The sequence below is a fragment of the Urocitellus parryii genome, chromosome 1 (assembly GCF_045843805.1).
Source record: "Urocitellus parryii isolate mUroPar1 chromosome 1, mUroPar1.hap1, whole genome shotgun sequence".
In the NCBI taxonomy this organism is placed as follows: domain Eukaryota; kingdom Metazoa; phylum Chordata; class Mammalia; order Rodentia; family Sciuridae; genus Urocitellus; species Urocitellus parryii.
The window spans coordinates 56,184,829-56,209,205 of NC_135531.1; the positions used below are offsets into that span (position 1 = coordinate 56,184,829).

At 40.4% G+C, this 24,377-nt stretch overlaps 1 protein-coding gene and 1 non-coding gene across 2 annotated transcripts; both read right to left on the reverse strand.

Moving 5' to 3' along the window:
• Window positions 1-870: 870 nt before the first annotated feature.
• Trnaa-ugc (transfer RNA alanine (anticodon UGC)) lies at window positions 871-943 on the reverse strand. The gene has a single exon. It is a non-coding gene; the product is annotated as a tRNA-Ala (tRNA).
• Window positions 944-2,545: 1,602 nt separating this feature from the next.
• Window positions 2,546-22,475, reverse strand: F2r (coagulation factor II thrombin receptor). Its single transcript, XM_026404109.2, has 2 exons — window positions 22,178-22,475; window positions 2,546-4,207 (listed from the first exon to the last, which is right to left on the reverse strand). The coding sequence occupies exons 1-2, from the start codon at window positions 22,263-22,265 to the stop codon at window positions 3,012-3,014; spliced, it is 1,284 nt and encodes a 427-aa protein (XP_026259894.1). The 5' UTR covers window positions 22,266-22,475; the 3' UTR covers window positions 2,546-3,011.
• Between the last annotated feature and the right edge of the window lie 1,902 nt (window positions 22,476-24,377).

Below are 24,377 nucleotides of genomic sequence, written 5' to 3' on the forward strand. Positions count from 1 at the left end.
CTAATGTTTGTTTCTCACTAGGAAATGACGGTAGACATTAAACTTAATGCTTATAAGCCAGGAATCTGAGTATATTTTAATGATCTAACCTTGAAATTTCCTAAAAAAGAATAAAACAAATAGAAAGCTTATTGCCCAGTGTCTTTGGTAGAAATCATGCTGTATCTTTATATTTTTTTAAATTTTTAAATCTCAACTTGATTTACTAACTCCATTCTCTATGTCCAAAGAAGCTGATCTTTATGGATTACATCCTCCTGGTTCCCTAAATTTCACACTGTGAGGTTAATAGGAGAGGAGCAATGGGAGGCACCAGGAAGAGATCAGAGGGTCACAGAGAAGGGGTCAGTGTATTCCTGTCTCTATCCCCGGGGGGCTTGGGGAGGTAACAGCTTTCCCTAACTGCTAGTCTCTGGGAACTTCACCAACCCCTGTAGGTTTCCTTAACCCTGCCCATTCCTCTGCAAATCACCTCTTCACTAAACACTCCTCAGTTAAACCTTTCAAGTGTGCCATCTGGCCAGGACCCAAAAGATATAATAAACTATTCCAAACAGCTATCAAGCAAAAATTTTCATGTTTATTAATACAGGTTACATAATGTTTTTTAAAAAAAGAGAGTGAACATAAAAACTGAAATAATATAAGTACAATAATGATAATCATATTAAGTCAGAGGCATTTTAATATGTATAGGCTGAATAAACAAGATAATCTACTACTTTAAAAAGTGAATATAGTAACTAGTTAACAAAATAAGTACTAACTTCTACTTAAAATACAGTTATATTACTCTTCTGTAAATTATTCTATGATATTTGGAAATACTTTACTCTTTTTATTATGTTTTTTATTTTTATTTTTATTTTTTTGTGGTGCTGGGAATTGAACCCAGGGCCTTGTGCATGCAAGGCAAGCACTCTACCAACTGAGCTATACCCCAGTCCCTACTTTGCTCATTTAAATAGTTGTGAAGTCCAAAATTTTCCATTTTTCCACTTTTTTTATTTAAAATATTTTTTTAAATCAGGAAAAAAATATATTTTAACCTAATTTTCAAATTACTTTGTCAAACCCACAAAAGACTTTCTATTTTCTACAATTATGATGGATTTTTTTTTAAAAAATGCTTTTTTAAACAGTCCCTTAATTCTTAAGGAAAGTGAATGGAAAATATAGAAAAATTTTCCTAGATTTCAATGTCAATTCCATTTTCTTCGTAACTAGATGAACATAAATTATTCTTAAAAGAAAAGTTTATTTGAAGCCTGGTGTGATAGCACATGCCTATAAATACCCAGCTACTCAGGAGGCTGAGGCAGGAGTACCCAACATTTGAGGCCAGCCTGGGCAAGTTAGTGAGACCTAGACTCAAAATAAAATTTAAATAAAGGGCTGGGGATGTAGGTCAGCGGCAGAGTACTTGTCTAACAAGCACAAGGCTCTGGGTTCAATCCCCAGTTTCATTAGAAAACAAGAACAAAAAATGTGTGTGTGTGTGTGTGTGTGTGTGTGTGAGAGAGAGAGAGAGAGAGAGAGAGAGAGAGAAAGTTGATTGAGCATCTTACTAAACAAAATATTTATAAATAAATAGTATCAAATTAATGTAGAGTGACTTATTTAAGAAACATACACTTCCTGTGTTTTCATCTTAAATTGTAATCACAGGAAGTAGAAACCCAATGTTCAAAGATCTTTAGATGATAGGTTTGCTTGTGTGAAATGCTTGTTGACATCTGATTAACAACACTTTTTTATATAGGACATATTTATTACATGTATATCACAATCTAGCTATGTGCCTTCTGCATTGCTTTTCTGAGCAAGATCTTAGTCTTATATATTCTGTAGGCCTGGTACCTATCAGAGTGGCTAGGTGCCTCTGTATGAGAGCCAACCTTGCAAGACATCTTCTTGACATGAGCATGCCTTCCTTCTCTGTTCCTAAGAGGGGCAGAAAAGCCTTTCATAGTTACTACCTCCCAGGATGTCCATCCTGCTTTGCGGATTTCCTATAGATGTGATCAGTTCACAGCTAGCCCTTGGGAGTGCCCCAGGAAAATGGAGTGAGTGTGGTGGTCTCCAGTTTCTGCTCTCTGGGAGGCTTACCTGGAGGTTTCTGGCCAATGTGCAGCTCTGCCATTTTCTGCTGCTTGGTGTCCTCCATGGGGTGGACATGTGCAGCTCTCAGTGTGGGCTGCATAAAAGGCAGTTTATTCACTAGTGGGATTTATGCTCATTTTGGTTCACATAGTCTGTGTATAAAACATCAAAAATGCTACCCATATCAAAATGGGCTTTTCATCTTTTTTGATAATTTTCGACAAGAATTCAAACTATGATACATTTGAAATGAAAAATAGTAAACTTTTCTACACAGAGATAATACCAAACTTTATCCTTCCATGACTTACATATTGTTTCCCAACAATTTCAAAATGCACTTATTTGCAAAAGTTGTAAAGTCCAAACTATGGAATTTCTCACTATTGATGGATATCTTTAGATGTCCAGGGCTAAAGTATACCAACCTAGATGTTTTCCATTTTAAGTCAGAGATTATTTCCATAATTGCTGGGAAGAAAATGTGAGTTTCCAAGTGCCTATATCATACTGCACTGCAAATAATATGTATTTGTGCATATATGTACACATATAAGTCACCTAGATATATCAAAAAGTGACATTTAGTAATTGTAGCACTGGCAGGCAATAATCCCTTGGAGTAACACTGTTTTCTCTTCCTGTTACCTTTTCTGACAATTAAACAACATATATGCTTGATGGCTCTCTTAGGAAGCAGACATGCAAATCATACATTGGTTGTTTTAGACGGTGAAGTAGTTTTTCAAGGGACTAATAGAATCCCCAGGTTATCTGCTTTCTAACCTTCTCTTTTTAAGTCAATGTTTATAATTGTCATGAACATGATGGAGGCATACATATATTACTGTAAAATGTTGTAGTGGCAAAGCAACACATTTCACACCAATTTCCAGCAGTTCCTTTTCCTAAGTTAACAGCTTTTTGTATATGCTGTTATTCAGGTGACTAGAGCACGTATCCATTTTACTTGCCATCAACTGACCACTGCTGTTGTAACTGTTGGGGTCAGAACTTTCTTTACAGCATAAGATACCATAGAGGTGCCTCTGGCACTCAGAGGAAGCATAGTAGTAGATCAGGGGATCAATGCAACAGCTCACACTGCTGACACAGACACAGAGGAGATAAGCAAAATAGGCAGCCTCTGTGGCGGGGTTATGAGAGAGGAATAAGTAATGCATAATCAGGAGGACATTTGTGGGTCCAAAGCAGAGAATGAAGATGCAGAAGACAGCAGCAGACAAGAACAAAGCCCGAGACTTCTTGCTCCGGTTGGCCACAGCTGAAGAGCTAAGACATCGGATGATGGACACATAGCAGACTGTAGAAATGATCAACGGCACAAAAAAGAAGACAGCCGAGAAGGCTGAGAAGTAATAGGCGTAAAAGCCTTCGAGCAGGGTTTCATTGAGCACATCGTGACAGGTGGTGATGTTGAGTCCCGGGACCTGGGTGGTCTGCTCCTTGAGGAGGAGAGGCACCACCCCTGCGATGGCCATAGCCCAGATGGCCAGACAAGTGAAGGAAGCCCTTCCCAGAGTGCGCCAGGAGAGGGACTGGATGGGATACACCACAGCCAGGAACCGGTCAATGCTTATGACCGTCATGAGCATGATGGAGGCGTACATGTTACAGTAAAACGCTGCAGTGGCAAAGCGACACATTTCAGACCCAAATTTCCAGTCGCTGCCCGAAAAGTAATAGCTGATCTTAAAGGGCAGCACGGACACAAACAGCACATCTGCTGTGGCCAGGTGTAACATGTACACCACGGCTGGCTTCTTGATCTTCATCTTCAGGATGAACACAGCAATGGCCATGATGTTTAGGGGAAGGCTGATGATGAACACGCAGGTGTAAACAGAAGGGATAAAGAGAGTCAGCCAGGGGCTGGTCAGGTATCCTGAGGCATCTTTCGAGATGAACACAGGGGGTGGTTTTTGAAGAGGACTGCTTTTATTGAGGGAGACGAATCTGTCTTCCGTTAATGCACTTTCATTTTTCTCTTCATCCTCTCCCAATGGGAAGATTTCAAATCTATCATTGGAATTCCTGAGAAAAAATGACCGGGGATTCACAGTAGCATTTGTTGCTTGTGACTCTGAAAAATAGAAATTTTAAAAATAAATAAACTCAAAAGGCAAAAGAGGCATGTAAAGAATACATTTTGCTTTTGTTTGTTGTTTTCTTCCTAGCAGAGGGGGTGGTAAAGATCAGTTCATGCACAGATAGACAATAGGTTTTATATTAGAGAATAAGATAACTCAAAATTTTGTGTCATGTTGTGTTTTGATAGAAGCTAATATTTTTAAAACTGCGTGCCCCAAAGGAACTCAGGTGAATGATATACTTTCAGAAAGGTCCCTGACATGAAGGAATCTAACAGTATTATCTTCTGTACGACCTTCTGTCCGCATATGCAAATCACACAATTAGCTTCTATGAATACTCTTCTCTCCATATGCTTTCAGGTACACATTTTCACCAGTTAGTTTGTGCCATCCTGTGAAATCCTCCACAAGGAAAGTGGAGGGGAATTCTTAAATGCTACAGAGCATGCAACACATTGACCCAGGACTCCCAATTCTAAGACTATTATCCATGTGACTGTAGTTAACCTCTTCTATATTTAGTTTGCTTACATAGTAGTATGCCCAAACCTCTCATGTATATCTGGGTCCTAACCACAGTCCTTCAGGTTATCTCCTCATAAAACCATGAGATATCTATCACCTTAGTCATCATCCTGCCTCCTTCTTGAGGAGGTCAGCACAGCAGTATGTTCTCAGCCATTCACACCAGGCAAGTACCTTGGCTTTTCTCTAGAATGCTACATGCCTCAAGGCACATGCCAGGCCAACCAGACTTACTACAATAGCAACCAGAAGTCAAAATAAAGGCTGAGCTGTGCAGTCTTCCTTTTATCTCTCTCTTTCACACACACACAAACATCCATTTGAAATGTCAATCAGAGAAAAGCAACACTTAGCAGAGGAAATTCGATAAGCTTTTCCTTCCAAGAAGCTTTGCTAAAATCCTGTCACTGGGGAGTCTTGGACAAAGAGCCTTTGTTGGACCTTGGGAAGCTAAGGTGGGAAGAGAGAAACCACAGAGGAAAAAGAGGAAGGGCTCTATTGCTCACAACAGAGGCTGGACATGTAGGTCTCTGAGAATGATGTTAGAGGATTTAAAACTTGGCTGGAAGCTGTCCAAGTATAGAGACTTTTTAAATTTTGTTTTCCAAGCTTGAGTACCCTTCCTGCAAACAAAACTTTACACAGAAAGGCATAATGCAACAGAAAAACAAATATTGTTTCCTGGATGGCTCTGTAAGGTCCCCCATATCCAACCAACCCTTAGATAAAAATGATAAAACTCTGCACTCTCCCCAACACCACCATCAATGGCCTGAGAGCTTTTTGGTTCACAGGATGGTAGAAAGAGAGGGTGGAGGAAAGAATGGATAAATCTTGGAGGAAAGGGTGGCACCAGGTTCATATTTTTAGTGACTTTTAGCTTGAGAAATGGCCAAAGTCAGTGTCTGTGATATTGTGAAATACATGTTTGGTCACCCTCCCATTTCCTCCTAGTACACAGTTATTAAAATTCTTGGAATCTCTAAAGTGATAAGAATGTCTTTTGTATGCTAATGAGCTGACTTGTCCTTAATGGCTCCTAGATAGCTTCTGGATGGGGGCTGGTCACAGGGAAGGATTAAGCCATGATTGAAGGAAGAGGATGTGGGAGCTCCAAGCCCCTTCCCACAAGACTAGTCCTATGTATCTCTTCCATCTGGCTTCCATCAGTATCCTTGTAATATCCTTTGTAACATATGGGAAAACATAATTAAAACATTTCTGTGTGTTCTGTAAGGCATTCTAGCAAATTAATTGAAACTGAGGAGGAGTCCGTGGAAATCCCAATACATAGATGGTTGATCAGAAGAAGTTCTATAGACACTGTAAAGTTAAAAGAGAATCCCAGAAAGGAGAAAGCTAAAGAGGGGAAACCCTAAATTCTAGTGTAAATTCTGTCTTCTGCTTTAGCTGACCATTGAAATTTGCATGTGTAGGGTACATGCAAGGTAACCTTCATAAACAGAAAAGAACTGAAGTGATATTTGAGTGTCTGCTCAAGACAGTTTGCAGTCTGGATCTAGTCAAATTAACTGACCACTAAGGCAAAAGCACTAATTCTCTTTGAAGGATTATAACAAAATCCAGAGTCTTCATAGCACAACATTATCCAGAATACAATCCAAAATCATGATAAGAAGAACTGGGAGGTTCTACCAGACCTAACCATCTTTTAGATAAAAATGATAAACTCTGAATCCCTTATCTCATGCCATATACAAAACCAAACTCAAAATAGATTTCAACCTAAGCCCTGAAGCTATAAAAGTACTGGAAGAAAAACATAGAAAGCTCCATGACATTATTCTAGGTAATGCTTTTATAGATACGACTCCAAGACTACAACAACAAAAACAGAAATATTCAAATAAGATGTCTTTAAACTAAAAAGCTTCTGCACAGCAAAGAAAACAATCAACAATAAAGAGACAACTTACAGAATGGATGAAAAACATAATGTGAAGAGCAGATTATGCTAAGCGAAGCTAGCCAAGCCCTAAAAAACAAATGCCAAATGTCTCCTTTGATATAAGGAGAGTTACTAAGAACAGACTAGGGAAGAAGAGCACGAGAAGAAGACCAACGTTAAACAAGGATGAGAGGTGGGAGGGAAAGGGAGAGAGAAGGGAAATTGCATGGAAATGGAAGGAGACCCTCAGGGTTATACAAAATTACATACAAGAGGAAGTGAGGGGAAAGGGAAAACAGTACAAGGGGGAGGAATGAATTACAGTAGTGGGGGTAGAGAGAGAAGAGGGGAGGGGAGGGGAGGGGGGATAGTAGAGGATAGGAAAGGCAGCAGAATACAACAGACATGAGTTTATCAATATGTAAAGCAATGAAGTGTAACTGATGTGATTCTGCAAGCTGTATACGGGTAAAATGGGAGTTTATAACCCGCTTGAATCAAAATGTGAAATATGATATATCAAGAACTATGTAATGTTTTGAACAACCAACATTAAAAAATAAATAAATAAATAAATAAATAAAATGGAAAAAAGAATTGAATAAACATTTCTTTAATGATGACATAAAGCTTATGAAAAACTGCTTAACATCACTAATCATCAGGGAAGTGAAAATTAAAACCACAATGAGATATTCCCCCCTTCTAATATCTGTTATAATAGTCGTCACGAAAAAAAAAAAATGAAAGATAACAAATGTTGGCAAGAATGTAGAGAAAAGAGAACTCCTGTACTCTACTGTTAGAAATGTAAATTAGTCCAATCATCATGGAAAACAGTATGGAGGTTCCCCAAAAACTTAAAAATAGAGCTACAATATGATTCAGCAATCTTATTACTGAGCATATAACCAAAGGATATGAAATCAGTATGTCCAGGAGATATCTGCACATCCATGTGCAGCATTATTCACTGTAGTCAATATATGGAATCCAGCTAAATGTCAACTGACAGATGGATGGATAAAGAAAATATGGTGTATGTACATAAAAGCATACTGGTAATACTTTACAAAGAAGGGAAGTGTGTTATTTGGAACAATATGGATGAACCTGGGAGAACACTGTTAAGTAAAATAAGCCAAACACAGAAAGACAAATAACTACATGATTTCCCTTATATGTGGAATCTAAAAGGGTTAAATTCAATGACAGGAGAATGGTGGTTACCAGGAACTGAGAGATGAGGTGGGGATTAGGGAGTGGCTGGGGAGAAATGGTCAAAGGTATAAAATTTCAGTGAGATAGAAAGTTCTAGAACTTTTGTACAACATGATGACTATAGTTAACAACAATGTATTGTACATGTGAAAGTTTCAAGAGTAGATTATAATTGTTCTCACCACAAAAAAATGGTTAAGTATGTCACGTAATTCATATGGTAATTAGCTCGTTTTAGCCATTCCACAATGTATACATATTTCAAAACATCATGTTATATACAACAAATATTTATGATTTTTATTAATAAAAAAGGAAAATAGAAAAGAATCAATAAAAGATGACCCATTCTCAAGTAAAAAGAACAATCAACGGAAACCCCAAGTAAGAATTTTAAATGTATCACAACTATATTCAGTGATGTAAACTTTTGACCAAAACAAATTAAAAAATAGGAAATACCAAAAATTAACTAACAAATGGAAGTTGAAAATAAAATAAAATATGTCAACATCAATTTACAAAATGAAGGGCAAAGCTAGAGTAGTATCAACTCAGAGATAGTAACATGGCAGTGAGAAGCTGAGGTCAAACTACCTTAGCAAGGTCCTTTGTGGTCCCCTGAGAGCCTGGCAGGAAACTGGTCATGGGTGACAGGTAATAGATGTGAGTAATGTGGAACATACGATTAAGGGGATCATTCTATGAACTGGACCTACTGTACTGGCCCCCACATGCTCTGTCTCCAAAAACAATTTACTTGCAGCCCTGCCTGGCTTATGTCAATGGGATATGTTATGTTCCTCAAGAATAATCTATTACCTGAAAGACTCCTCCCTGCTGACAAAAAGAACACAGATTACCCAGAAGCAGAGGGGTGGGGAGATGGGACTGCTATGTCCTTTACATAGACCATATTCCACATCTCAGGGTGACAGGATAATTCCCCCTAATCACATAAATCTATAAGAACAAGTTTCAACTAGAATGGGCCAATGTAGGCCAAAGTGACCCAGAGTTGCCCTGGATCTTTAGCATGTCATTACAATAGTAAAATCTTCCTTCCATGGGGGCAATACCATGCACAAAGGGGCCTTCGAAGTCTGACCCAATCCTGTTGTCAGAAGTCAAGAGGTAGTCTTGGGGCAGGACTCTCTGGAAACTTCCCTGAGACCCCCCAATAAAACAGGAGGGCAGGAAAGTCATGCCCTACCTCTCTGAAAGGACCTGTTCTCTTCCTTAAGAGTGTTTCTCTCCCCACTTTTCCTATCCCTTCTAATAAAGACATGCCTACTCAGAGTAACACGTCTGAAATCTTTCCAGTGAGAGTACAAGAAATGGCAGAAGAGGACCTCTGTGGCTGCTTTGGCTTCTTGGTGGGCCCTTGTTCTGTAACAACAGGGAAAGGTCAATTGTTTCCAGTGACACATTTCAGTATATATGCCTCAAGATAGCTCCTCAAGGATAAGAATTATTCCTATTAATATTTGCATTCTAATACTGGCTCTGCTAGGAGCCACTTAAGCTCTCTGAACTCAGCTCAGAATCATTAAAATGCGATTCCAACACACCTATCTGGGCTACACATCTGGCAGCTGGATCAACCCATGTGAAATAGAACATGAACTTACTTCGAAAACTACAAAAATTAAGCAACATAAGAAACTATTATTATCTTTCTCCCACTTCCATGTAGTAGGCTTTTAGACGCGACTGTTTATTTACTCAACTATTTTAAGTTAAAAGAAAGTCTGGCTGGGCATGGTGGTGCACAGTTATAATCCCAGCGATTTGGGAGGCTGAGGCAAGAGGATTGCCAGTTTGAGACAAGCCTCAGAAACTTAGCAAGACCCTGTCTCAAAATAACAAAATGAAAAGGACTGGCAATGTGATCAGTAGTTAAGTGCCCCTGGGTTCAATCCCCAGTACCTGCCCCTCCAACAGAGTCTAGAATTCCCTTGCTCCCTATTTAGCAATATTTAATTTTTTCACATGATTAGGGAATGGACAGGTTTGTAAAATGTATACCTTAGGGAGCTGGAGATATATAGCTCAGTGGTAGAGTGCTTGCCTAGTACATGTGAGGCACTGGTTGGATTCTTAGTACCACCCTGAGATGTGGAATATGGTTTTAGTTGTGTCCATCTACAACTAAAAAAAAATATCAAATAAAAAGTATGTACCTTAGGGTTCTAAGCTATAAATCAAAATTTCAAATTTACACCTTTTCTAGATGCATCACTTGTTTTCCTCTGTGATACAACTAATTTCCTCTGTATTCACCTTGACCCTAACATTTGATAGCCACTGTGGAATGTGAAGCTACCCTTAAGGTCGTGATGAACGTGTAGGAGCTGAACGAAAAAAATGAATGGGTTCTGGCACTTTAATACCACAAAGACATGTATCCATGAAACACTGATCAGAGGAACCTTAAGAGAATGTGACTTGCCACTGCAGTTTTGTAAGCCTGACCAGACTGAGGATTTTTGTGATACGGAGAGGAAAAAATTACACATGAACATGCACATCTCTGTGCACACACACATGTGAATCAAGCTGATACCTTGAAGAGTGATATGATTTGAAAACTACTGAATACTCCTAAGTTTCTTAGATACTAACACTGAGTCTGAAAATAAAATTGTTATTTGGCTTCATTCTGTGTTTAGTAATATGTATTTGTTGGGCAATGCAGTGTTTATGACAGGAACATTATACCCATGGAAACACCCAATGTGGATAAGCTAGAACCCAGGAGGAATGCGTAATCCCTAGACTAAATATCACTGGTTAAGGTGCTACCTTTTTACTATAGGTTTGATATTTTATATTTTTGTGAAATTAAAGAGGGCCAAAATCTCCCCCTCCAAAAAAATATACATATACAACAGCAACAACAACAAAAAATTCCAAACCAAGTAAGGTGACTAGGTACTTTCAACTAGCTCAAGTTTCCCAGGCTGAAATTCAAGTTTGCATATCTCCTTTCCTTACTGTTCTTGTACAGCTCAGCAGTCAAGAAGAAAGTGAATGTCAGTAAGCTGAAAGCACTTGTAATTCATCTGTGCTTTTTGTTAAGCTATGGTTTCACCACACACACACACACACACACACACACACACACACAAAGGGACACAGTCCTGAAATCATTTCTCATACTTCTCACTATGCTTCCCGAATACAGGTTCTCTAAATGCTTCTAGAGTGCTTTTGTTGTTGTTTTAGTGGCAATGGAGCTTAAACCCAGAAGCCCTCCACCACTGAGCTACATCCTAGCTCCACTTTTATTAAATTTTATTTTGAGACAGTGTCTCACTACGTTGCTGAGGGTGGCCTTTAATTTGTGATCATCCTGCTTCAAGCCTTGGGATTGATAGGATTATAGGTGTGCCATCACACCCCACTGTACAGTAGTTTTATTATTGAAGACAGCAAATTACTAACCTAAACATGAACCAACTCTAAAGACTTAAAATTTGTGAGTCAGACAATGCCTGTTCTGGCTTTGATGAAATCTGGCTTGGAAGCAGAGTGGTGACTAAATGCTCTTTCAATGTCCCATTTGATCCTGGGATTGATACCATGCCCACAACAGCTGGCCCTGGCTGTGACTCAGAGTTCTGTCCCACAGAGCTCATGCTTTTGGGGAATTAACCAAGCAGAAGTCCTAGGACCCTGACCACATTCCCACAAAGAGCAGGTCAGTTGTGATCTGCACTTTTCAAACGTGAAACAACACAGTCTAAAGAGAAATGAAGAGGAGGATGCTGGAAACATAATAAAAACATACAAACTCCATCAAGTGGAAAACAGCAGCATTGCCGGAATGTTCCACTCCCTCTAATCAAACAAATACCACTCTCCACTGGTAAGAACTAGGGCTCCTTAAAGAAATGGCTGGTTTCAGATCTGGAGTGGGAAATACACAAGATAAGTCTTCAATATCTTCAAAGAATATTAGGGTTAGGTTAGAAAGACTGTGAAGTCAAACCAAAGGGGATCCCATGGGCCAAAGAAGTGACCATTTGATCACCCAAATAATAATGGTGGAAGTGAATTGAAATACTACATATGTTAAGATCCATAAGTTCAATTTGCAGTCACCAGATCTGGTATGTAGGAGCTGAGACAGATGGCCCAGTTTATTTGATAAATAAACAACAATTAAAAAAGGGGTAGGGATGTGCTAAACCCTGGGTTTGATCACCAGTACAGGCCCCCCCCCCCCAAAAAAAAAGAACTGGGGAATAGGAGACAGTTATAGACTAAGAAATTTTTGAGACATAAGGATAAAATGCAAAAATGGACCTTCTTTGGTTCTGATTTTTTTTTTTTATATGGGGAATGAACTCAGGGGCACTCAGCTACTAAACCACATCCCTAACCCTATTCTGTATTTTATTTCAAGACAGGGTCTCAGTGAATTGCTTAACACCTTGCTTTTGCTGAGACTGGCTTTGAACTCGTGATCCTCCTGCATCAGCCTCCCAAGTTGCTGGGATTACAGGCATGCGCCTCTATTCCCAGCTTTGATGCTGATTTGAACTAACAAACTGTGGCAGGCATTTATGAGACATCAGGAAAATTTGGACATATACTGAATATTAGATGATATTAAGGTGTTCTAATAGTACTGCATTTATGAAAAAAAAAGAGTTCTAATCTAATCTCTAGAGATATGTACTGATGTATTTGAGGCAAAATGATATGATGTCTGAGATTTACTTTAAAATTCTCTGGGTGGGGAATCATATGATCATCTCAATAGATGCAGAAAAAGCATTTGACAAATACAGCATCCTTTCATGTTCAAAACTCTAGAAAAATTAGGGATAACAGGAACATATCTCAACATCATAAAGGCTATCTATGCTAAGCCCCAGACCAGCATCATTCTAAATTGAGAAAAATTAAAGACATTCCCTCTAAAAACTGAAACAAGACAGGGATATCCTCTTTCACCACTTCTATTTAACATAGTTCTTGAAACACTGGCCAGAGCAATTAGACGAAAGAAATTAAAGGAATACACATAGGAAAAGAGGAACTTAAACTAGCACTATTTGCTGACGATATGATTCTATACCTAGAAGACCCAAAATGTTCCACCAGAAAACTTCTGGAACAAGTAAATAAACTCAGCAAAGTAGCAGAATATAAAATCAACACCCATAAATCAAAGGCATTTCTGTATATCAGTGACAAATCCTCTGAAAGGGAAAAAAGGAAAACTACCTCATTTACAATAGCCTCAAAAAAGATAAAATACTTGGAGATCAACTTAACAAAAGAGGTGAAAGATCTACACAATGAAAACCATGGAACTCTAAAGAAAAAAATCAAAGAAGACCTTAGAAGATGGGAAGATCTACCTTGCTCTTGGATAGGCAGAATTAATATTATAAAAATGACCATATTACCAAAGGCAATCCTAATCAAAATCCCAATGACATTCAACTTAGAAATAGAAAAAGCAATCATGAAATTCATCTGGGAAAATAAAAGACCCAGAATAGCTAAAGCAATCCTTAGCAGGAAGAGTGAAGCAGGTGGCATCACTATACCAGACCTTAAACTATACTACAGAGCAATAGTAATAAAAACAGCATGGTATTGGTACCAAAACAGATTGGTAGAACAATGGTACAGAATAGAGGACACAGAGACTAACCCATAAAATTACAATTATCTTATGTTAGACAAAGGTGCCAAAAACATGCATTAGAGAAAAGAGGGTCTCTTCAACAAATGGTGCTGGGAAAACTGGAAATCCATATGCAACAAAATGAAATTAAACCCCTATCTTTCACTATGCACAAAACTCAACTCAAAGTGGATCAAAGACTTAAGAACTAAACCAGAGACTCTGTTTCTAATAGAACTAAACCAGAGACCCTGTGTCTAATCTTCATCATCTTGGATTAGGCCCCAACTTCTTTAATAAGAGTCCTATAGTGCAAGAATTAAAACCAAGAATAAATAAATGGGATGGATTCAAATTGAAAAGCTTCTTCTCAGAAACAGAAACAATGAGGTGAAGAGAGAGCCTACAAAATGGTAGCAAATTTTTACCACATGCACATCAGAGAAAGCACTAATCTCCAGGGTATATAAAGAACTCAAAAGACTTCACACCAAAAAAACCCCCCAAATAACCCAGTCAATAAATGGGCCAAGGAACTGGATACCTTTTAGAAGATGATATACAATCAATCAACAAATATATGAAAAAATGCTCAACATATCTAGCAATTAGAGAAATGCAAATCAAAATTAAAACTTCATCTGACTCCTGTCAGAATGGCAGCTATTATGAAGAGAAACAACAATAAGTGTTGACAAGGATGTGGGGAAAAAGGTACACTCAAATATTGCTGGTGGACTGCAAATCAGTGCAGCCAATATGGAAAGCAGTATGGAGAGTCCTTGAAAAACTGGGAATGGAATCACCATTTGACCAAACTATCCCTCTCCTCAGTCTATACCCAAAGGACTTAAAAACAGCATACTACAGGGAACAGCCACATCAATGTTTACAGAAGCACAACTCACAATTCACAATAGCTAAACTGTGGAACCAACCTAGACGCCTTTCAGTAGATGAATAAATTTTTAAAAATGTGGCATTTATACACAGTGGAATATTACTCAGCAATAAAAGAGAATAAAATCATGGCATTTTCAGGTAAATGGATGGAGTTGGAGCAGATAGTGCTAAGTGAAGTTAGCCAATCCTGAAAAACCAAATGCTGAATGTTTTCTCTGATATAAGGAGGCTGATTCATAGTGGGTTAAGGAGGGGGAGCATGGGAGGAATAGACAAACTCTAGATAGGGCAGAGGGATTGGGGGGAAAGAGAGGGGATAGAGGGTTAGAAATGATGGTGGAATGTGATGGACATCATTATCCAAAGTACATGTATGAAGGCATGAATTGGTGTAAATATACTTTGTATACAACCAGAGATATGAAAAATTGTGCTCCATATGTATGAATTGTAATGCTTTCCACTGTCATATATAAAAATTAATTTTAAAAATTCATACAAAAAATTAAAATTCTCTGGTTGAAGGAGGAGGAAAAATAAAGGAGGGAATAGGTAAAACAAGACTGGGCATATGTAAATTATGTTGTAGCTGGATAATGGTAATGGGAGGTTAATTACATTGCTCATTTTGAAGTAAGTTTGATAACTTTCACATTAAATTTTAAAAAATCAAAGCAAATATTTTAGGCTATTTATCTATCACTAAAAATTAAGGGTAAAGATTTTTGGTTTTGTTTTTCTTTTATCTTAGTTCTGAAGGGAAAATGTTTTCATGAGCATAATTTTACATTTGGAGAATTCAATTGATACCAACTCTTCAAAGCCTTTTTTTGGAATATAGAGAAATTGGTGTATGAAAAAAAAACCCACTAACAGTTGTTGAATATCTACTAGGACAATATGCTTCACTGACCTTATATCATGTAATATTATGAAATAAGCATGATAACCCCCATTTAATAAATGACAATATGGAGGCACAAAAGGGCTAAGAAAATAATTCGAAGTCACACTGCTAATAAGCAGAGGAGCCAGAATTTGAACTTAGATTTGCCTAGCTCCAAAGCTTATACCCTCTGACCATAGAGAACCATCCTCTCTCTTTAAAACATTTGATTTATAACCTACATCTAAAATAGCACCCTTTTTTTTCCCTCATACCATTTCACCAAACAAATGAATCTGCCAATCCTTTTAGCTATAGCAGGTAGGGTGAGGATATGTGTATGATTCCTGGCAGTGGTGCCCATAGTTGTTGCCTGGGCATTCTAGAATCCTGCTGACCTTGGCTCCATACCAACCACATGCCAACAATTCAGCCTTTACAGACAGGACAAATGTGTGGAGATGTTCAAGGACATGAACAAAGAAAAACAAATCTTTAAAGTATTTTCTAGATGGGGCAGAAGCAAGAACAGTGAGTGAGCAAAAATCTCTGCTGCAAAAAAAGGACAACTAGAGGTAGAATTCAGTAAACACTGGCTTCAGGGCCAAGATAGGGCTGCCACTAAAGGAGCCTGCCTCTCCCCGCCAAGCCACATCCAGGAGCAGGGGTTCCTCTGGAAGCCCAGGCGAGCAAGCCTAGGAGGAAGCTGGGAGTGGGAAGGGTACAGGAAATAAATGTAGGTGTATTCAAGGACATAGCAGAAACAATATGTTATACAAGTTCCCATAAGGACACATAAGGGAAGTGTATGGGTTCCTTGCCTTTGGTGGCTGGAGGCAGGAGCCAGACCTGGGGTTAGGATGCTAGCAGGCCTTCCCAGAAACCACTCATTCCCTGGTTTTCCCCATCCCTCCAGGTCTGTTCTCCACCCAGAGTTACAGCTCCTGAGTTCTCCACTCTCCAACAAGACAGCAAGCTGAAAGGAAAACTAATTCACATTCAAGGTTATTACTGATCACCTGTTCTTCCAGGGTTCCATCAGTCTCCACCCTCTAACCCACCCTTCTGCAGTTTGTAACTTGAGCTCAAATACATTAGGTCCTAGAAATATGATAGGAACAATCACAAACAGCACTTTGGGGAAAGCCGAGTTCTTCTTGTGAAGCTAATGAGGCTTTTGATTCTGCTACCAAGGAACAATACTTGCTGCATTATAACCCCCATTTAATAAATGTTTTAAATTATGGTAGAGACATAGTAGTATCTATGAAATTAATTGATTAATTAATAAGGTTGCAATGAATGTTTTTTTTAAACTGTATCATTTTATTTTTTTAAGAGAGACAGAGAGAGACACAGATTTTTTTTTTTAATATTCATTTTTTAGTTTTTGGCAGACACAACATCTTTGTTTGTATGTGGTGCTGAGGATCAAACCCAGTGCCTCAGGCATGCTAGCGAGTGCTCTACCACTGAGCCACAGTTCCAGCCCTGGTTTTTTTTTTTTTGTTGTTGTTGTTGTTGTTTTTTTAATTTTAGACAGGGGTTTCACTATGTTTCCCAGCTTATTCTTGAACTCGGGATAAATAATCCTTCTGCCTCAGACTCCTGAGTAACTGGAACTATATGTGTGTACCATTACACTCATATAGTTCCAGTTATGCTTTTAAAAAACAGAATAGTGTAGAAAATATCAGAATGTACATCATGTAGTAAAGGTGAGAACTGTCTGGTAAAACTTTTGTTTCATACTCATACATACATATGATGATCTAAGCATATGTACTGTACACTTACCCTGACTGCTTCACAATGTACATTTCTTATAGTTCTTTATGTTGAATAGCAAAAAAAAAAAAAAACCCAAGATAAACACTTCTATAGTACTAAAATATCTGACTTCCAATTTATCAGACTCAAAATATATAAATAGGTTATATAGTATCCTTTCTTAAAGTTATATAAATTTAATTGGTTTTCAAGTGCAAATTGCAGATTATTCCTATCATTTCAAATGGTTAGTTATTTCTGAAATCAAATATAATTATAAAGGCCTGTAATGGCATTTTTTAAAAATATTTAACTTTTAGTTATAGTTGGACACAATACCTTTATTTTATTTATTTATTTTCATGTGGTGCTGAGGATTGAACCCAGGATCTCACTTGTACTAGGTGAGCACTGGACCGCTGAGCCACAACCCCAGCCCTGTAATGGCATTTTAAGTGACAAAACTTCATTGATTGCCTTGGGATAGAAGATGAGGACCTTGACTTCAATGAGTTCTGTCATGACAGGGTCAATGTGAGGGAGAGTGTTTGGGGAAGGGAAAGCTTAAACCCAGAAAAACATCTCACTCTATAGAAAACACTGTTTACTGACAACTCTAAGGAGAAGAAAGAGGGAGGAATAAGCAGAATTAAAGCAACCACAAAAGAAAGAAACAGAAAATTTTGAATGTTAACACTACAGAGTCCCTAATACTGGCATCATACTAAAAAATAAAACCAAGGACATGGTTCCTAATGACTTTCCTGGCAATTATGTGTCATTGGTAGCATCTGCAATGGAAGGGGGAGCCCAGGTACTCATGAAACCTAGTGAAAGGGGAGTTCCCCAGGCAAGAAATGCCATATTTTATGATTCCATTTATATAATATATCAATAAAGGGTAAATCCATAGAGACAAAAAGCACATTGGTCATTTCCAGAGAGTAGGGAAAAGGGGGGCTGCTTAATGAGCATGGAGTTTCTTTTTGGTGCAATAACAATATTTTAGGACGAGGCAGAGGTGGTAGCTATATAACATGGAAAATGTATTAAATGTTGCTGTACTGTATACTTTAAAGTGGTTTATTTTATGTTATAGGAATTTTACCCTAATTAAAAAAAATAAAGGAAGGCGGGAGACAGGGCAGGAAGGAAGGAAAAAGGAGGGGTGGAGAGGGAGGGGAAAGGAGTACCTAAGGAAAAGAGGGTCAGGGTTTCTAATAGGGTCCTGCTACCCTATTGTCTTGGGGTCCTTCTGCTCAAGCCCCAGTTGAGCTCCAGTGTGTGAGGGTGATAGGCACAGAGGTGAAATGACTGAGGGGGAGGGAAAGAGCGAAAGGGTCCAGGGAAGGAGAATGGCCGTAAGCAGTTTGGAAAAGGGGAAAGTTCAGAGCTGCTGAGAAAGAGCAAGTTAGTGTTCACAGCACACTGGACGGTTGAGACATGAAGGCTCAGATATGCTGAAGCTGAAGATGAAGTGAGTGGAAAGGCAACCAGCAGAGATATCATGAGAGAATCCTTGGAAGGGGACTGAGAACAGGTCCCTAAAATTCCCCCATACAAAGTAAAAGTGGGCAAATTAGGAGACAACATACTATGTCAATGTCTTATAAAAATAAAGGCAAAGCCACTAAGGAATACAAGAGGAGAGAGAGCACACATAAGTGTGTGCACACACAAAGTAAATAAATAAATAAGTAAATAAATGTTAGGGTAGAAAATTCCTTGCTGGCTCCTAAGAAATCTTACTGTTAGGGGCTTTTTTCCCCATTTCTTTTTTCTTTCTGTGGTACTAAAAATGGAACTCAGGGCTTCATACAGGCTAAGTGCTATACCACTGAGCTACATCACTTAGCACTTCATGCTTTATAGAGCTTTCTGGTCTGCTTAAGGCAGAATCACTGCCCAATTTTGGGTCTTTCTGTTAAGGCTCAGGATCACCACCTCTCAGTAACAGCCAATTGATTAGCATTTTCAAGAGTAGGGGTCTATTTATAGCTTTTCTTACCATTGGTTAGCAAAAGTGAATGGCAGAATATCACAGTTCATGCATGATCGTTTACTAAATGCCACTCTTCTCTGGGCTTGGTCTGGCTTCCCAAGTCACTGGGGTACAGACTCTACCCTCTAGGGGTACTGGGAGCACAATGGGGTTACTTCTGTATTGTAAGAGGTGCTGGGAGATAAGATGGTTCCCTCTCTGTAGGGAGAAGTAGGGAAAGCTTGTACTCATGAAAGAATGGCCTGTGATCAAGTCCCAGTTCCACAAGTCTCTGCTAGACTTATGACTAGACTTTTGACCTTACTATTCTGGGTCTCAGTGTCCTTACCTGTAAAGTGGGGATGACATCTACCTGAAAGGTTGTTGTGCCACAAGTAAGGTAGTCTATGTAACACACCCCAGCAGCTTTCAGCTGTGATAGATGCTTCATATAGGACACGTGTTTTTAACTGAGGACAAATATGTGAGGTATGAGGAGGGCGTTCTGGCCAGACAGGGTGAAATGGGGACAGAAGCCAGAGAAAGCATAGCTCCTTGGGGGAGGAAGTAGAAAGTAGGGCTTGGTGAAGTGGAGGATATGTAATAGGGGTGCTGAACAGAGGCTGGGAACCCATCTTGCCAGGGGAAAGATACTTACTAGCTGCAAAGGACCTGGGCTTGACCCCGTGAGTAGGAGAGCAGCACATGAAAATACCTACCACAGTTGCCACTAGGTGTTCTTGAACACTTTAAACTTACAAAATTCATAAACAGCACCTTTTCACTCTTGGACACTGGCCCTCTTTAATCAACTCACATTATCTCACTTAGATTACTTGGCCAATGGAATGTAAAATGTTTAATGAACTTACAAGTTTCTCAACAAGTATCTGCTGAATGAACGTTTTATTCTAGACTGCATGGGGACAAGTGGAAGTTATAGTTTTAGTTGGTCAATGAGATACCCACAAAGTGACAAGGGAACGCAAAAACAAAACAAACAAACAAACAACAACAACAACAAAAAAAAACACTGCAGAAAAGCTCAGATTGGTGGGCAAGGCCAGTCCTGGAAGGGTTTCACAGTCCTTGTCAACACATACAGCTGATGATCATGAGCAATAAGCTGGCAACCCAGCTGTGGCTTATCAAGGGCCAGGGAAGAATTGCTGGCTGGTGGGAGAGGTCCCTGTACCACTATTTTATGACAGACACTTTTAGAACTGCCAGTTCACAGTGATAATATAAGAAGTAGACCTATTTTTGTTTGATTTTATTAGTGACTTTAAACTCTCGAAAGACAAAGTCCCACTAACTGCCTACACTCAGCATGGGAAGACCATTCCAATACCTCTCTTTCCCATTTGGCAAGGCACTGTCTCTGGGAATACGCAAAAGGGGATAAGCCCCTATCTTATTTTTTTTTTTTTTTTTTTGTGAGGGTGAAGCGAAACAAGCTAAGAGGAAATTCCTCTTGGCCCAGGGTTTGATATTGACTTGAAACATACTCCTTTTTTCCTTCTATCTGGCTTTCTTTTCGCCCTCCCTAAATGGTTCCACAATCCAGTAAGGATAAATTAGCCAATGTTTAGTCAGTTCTCCATCTGTATCAGTGCTGTCCCTTAGTACGCTACCATCCCTTCCAAGAAAATGTAAAAAAAGTGGGTCAGAAACTGGCAGCTTTTAACTTCATGTCCTAAAAGGGACCAAAAGCCTCAGTGGGGGACTACTGTGAACAAGGATGGTTACTGTGGATGTGGCACTTGTGTATCCCTGTACTTTGCCCCAAATCTCAAACAAAAATTTATACTGTCAAGAGCTTGTCCCAAAATAAATTGAGCAAATCACACAATGTTATGTGTAATCATAGATCACCACAATTTTTCAGGAGTTCTTGCTTCACCCACATTGGTGGTAATGTTCATATTTTCCACAAGCAGAATGGCTAGTTGCTGCAAAACTTTGAGCTCTTAAGTTGTCCCCAAAGCATCCCCTCAAATACCCTGAACAAAGAGGGAGAGCAGAGAACATGCTCTGTCTTTGTCACCTCTTAATCTTGATGTGTGGAAGGAATACAGAGTGCGCTTTCTTTCACCGATAACAAGAAAATCCAGTAGATTTTCTTCTGCATAAAAAAAGTCCAAAGTTGCTGAAGTACTATCGCTATTAAGAAATTAAAAACATTTTTCTTACTTTCTAATTAACTCCTTTGTAGGCTGAAAACAACTCTACTGCCTGGTTTGAGGGGAAGGAGAATAGAAAACATGTAACTAAATAAATGGACCAAGTGTATTTATTTGTTCAAGAAGACATTATTTAAAAAATATATTCGTGGGGAACGTATCCTTGCAGTAGAAAAGAAATTCCGTTAGGAAAAATTGATCCCTCTGAGTGTCAGAGGGAGCTTGGTTTTGGGAGGGGTCGATTTCCTCAACCCGGAAAGAAGGGATTACTGGTAACAAAGTCTTCCTCACCAGCCAGTGGCTACAGTGTTATCCCCAGTCTAGAGAACCTCCGGAATACCCCGGGGCAAGGCCTTTCTGGGGACTGCTGGTCTAGATTGTCTGCTAAAAGTGCCTAGGGCTTTCTTTACAAGACTCCCCCTTCCCACCCACCCCCAACCTCACGCTCCCTACCCGGCCAACCCTAGAACAAGGTGCAAGAAAAAATCATTCCAACAAAGCAAAACTCCAGCGGGAGCGGTTCTCCACTTTGTACAAAGAAACTGGAACGTTTATTGGTGGAGCGACGCGAGACCCTTTGTTTTGGGGGGTGGTCTCGGGAGAAACAGGCCTCACAATGACAGCAAATGCAACGCTCCAGGAGAATCGGCCCCCTCTTTCCTATCGAACACCCGGTGGCAGACTGCTCAAAAATCAAGTCCAAAGGGGCATTGGCGGAGCCCAGAATGGGGTTTGCTGGGGTGGCACGTCCCGCCTAGATGTCACTAGGGGAGACTCCGGATCTCAGCCTAAATGCCAGTTTGGTTTCTGAAGGAAACTGAGGCGGGGTTGCTGCCAGGGACAACCCCTGAAGGAACAGGGGCAATTCTTACCAAGGTAACCCGCATCAGAGTCCCTCCATCTCCTGCCCGACCCACTCTCCCAGCTGCTCTCACCTGGCTTGCGGCCTCGGATGCGGGCAGACAGCAGGGGGCCGCACAGACTGAGGCCGGCGGCGACCAGCAGCAGCCGCCGCGGCCCCATTGTCCCGAGGCTGGCGCGGCTCCGCGCGGAGCTGCTCCTAGAAGTTGCCTCGCTGCGGGCGGTTTGGCTCCGCTCCGCTCGGCCCTCTTGCTTTTTTTCTGGCCGAGTGGAGCTGCGGGTTGGTGCCGGAGGGCAGATGACTTCCTGAGGCAAAAAGAAGAGAGAGACTTGGGCGTCCTCCGCGGGCGGTGTGTCTGGCTGCAGCTGGGAGAGCGCAGGGCGGGCGCTGACGGAGATGGGGGCGGGACCCGGCGCGCCACGCGAACTGAGCTATTCCAGAGTGGCGCCCCCCGGCGCGCATCCTGAGCCTCCTAGCTGTCGCCCACTCCAGCTGCACTGAACCTCCGCCACCCCCGTCAACCCTTCCAGCACTGTGCACCACAGCCCTGCGCGCTTTTTCGCGGGCCCGGGCCGTGCCACTGCCAGGCTGGGGAGACCAAAAGTCACGGTCTCCTCCCAGCGTCGTTGCCCTGAGAGGCTGTCAATGGCTCAGAATGGCGGGGTCCTGGGGCGACCCGTGCAGCTCGTAGGCTGCTCCCTTGGCCTGTCAGAAACCTCCCGACCACGCCGACTGGGACCGTGGTGTCCAGGATGCCCCCAAAGATCGCGGTCTCCGCGGTCCCGGCCAAAACTTTCCTTCCTCGCTCAGGGCATGGAACCTCGTGCCAAGCGCTGTGGCTGCTTTGGGAAGTTTGGTGTCTAGCTAAAACCTCGGGAGTTGTTTCTGTTTCTGTAATTTAGGGATAATGGATTTAAAAGTTTATAGTGTAGTCACAGGAGTGTCCCCAAATGTTTGGACAGAATTCGTGACATGTAAACTTCTTTTCTCTTTATTTCACAGCATTAGACATTTTATAGTCCGATGCTTGTTCTTTTCACAGACACGCTGCCTACTGCGACCGTCCTATCTAACCAACTCATACCCAAGTGCAGCTTCTCCTTCCTTCCTCCCGCAAGGCTGCAATTTCTGCCTTCCTCTCTGGACAGGTGCTCTCCCACTGCCCCCTGGATGCCCACCTTCGGGGATGCCACGGGCACCGGGTGGTGCTCTGGCACCTCCACGGTAAGAGATGTCCACAGGGCGAAGCGCCCTGGAAAATTTTTTTTTTTTTTTTTTTTAAGAATCCTTCTTAAATGCTATTATGACTTGGGATAATTCAAATCTTGGAGCAGGAGACACTCAGCAACTCTCTAAGAGATCTTGAGGGGACTTGGATTATGAGGCTCAGAAGGGAGGAGCACTCAGTTTATTTTGCTTAGAGTCTCTGATGAGCGCGACTTTTAGACCGCAATAGGAAGTGGGTACCCCAAAGAGGCTGTTTGTAGGAAAGTTCAGCCGCAACCCTGGGCCTCTCAACCCAGGGCACTGAGGGCTGCAGTTCAAAGTCATTGGTCAGGATCCTAAGGCTTTTTATAAAGGGAGTTTTGCATGAAGATAGTGTCATTCCTCAACTATATCCCTGACACTTTAACCAACGGAGAAAATAGGAGCAGAGACCATCTTCTCCCCTATATTCCTCCATCATCCTCACAGCACAGTGCCTTGTTGTACACAGAAGTTGCTCAATAAGTTATGGAGTTACCCAGTTAAGTAATACTATTTAAGATCTTCCCTGATTCAAGCACTCAGGAAAACATATCCAAAAAAAAAAAAGGTGTGAGCCATCAAAATTGTATACTTGTGCACCCACTATTGTGTTGCTTTTTTTCACTAACTATTAACTTTAAGATTCATTGTTTTAACTTATGATCACAAGCAGGCAAAAAATACTGCCAATTAACCTGGGACATACCATTCATTTTAAGAAACACTCCAATTTCAGCATAGTTAGACATGAGAGGGCATTTTAGAATCAAGGAAATACAGTGTCAAGTATCAAAGTAATAAAATGTGATATTTCTGACACTTCAAGTATATAAAATAGAAAGTCCAGTAGTCAACCCTCATCTATGGAAAATGTGTTCCAAGATCCCGGATGGATGTCTATAATTCTATAATATGAATAATATCAAGTCCTATATACAGTATATCACCATGCCTTTTCCCTATTTCCCCTGCAGCGTGGCCCCATAGTGCCAGAGTTAGTCTGTTCTTTTGTGTTTTGTGCCCTG

What these genes read in the sequence shown, in the direction of transcription:
- F2r (XM_026404109.2), bottom strand. Translation starts at nt 22,265, where the DNA reads ATGGGGCCGCGGCGGCTGCTGCTGGTCGCCGCCGGCCTCAGTCTGTGC. An exon ending in CATCCGAGGCCGCAAGCCAG is followed by an intron (nt 4,208 to 22,177) that starts GTGAGAGCAGCT and finishes TCTATTTTTCAG; the next exon opens with AGTCACAAGCAACAAATGCT.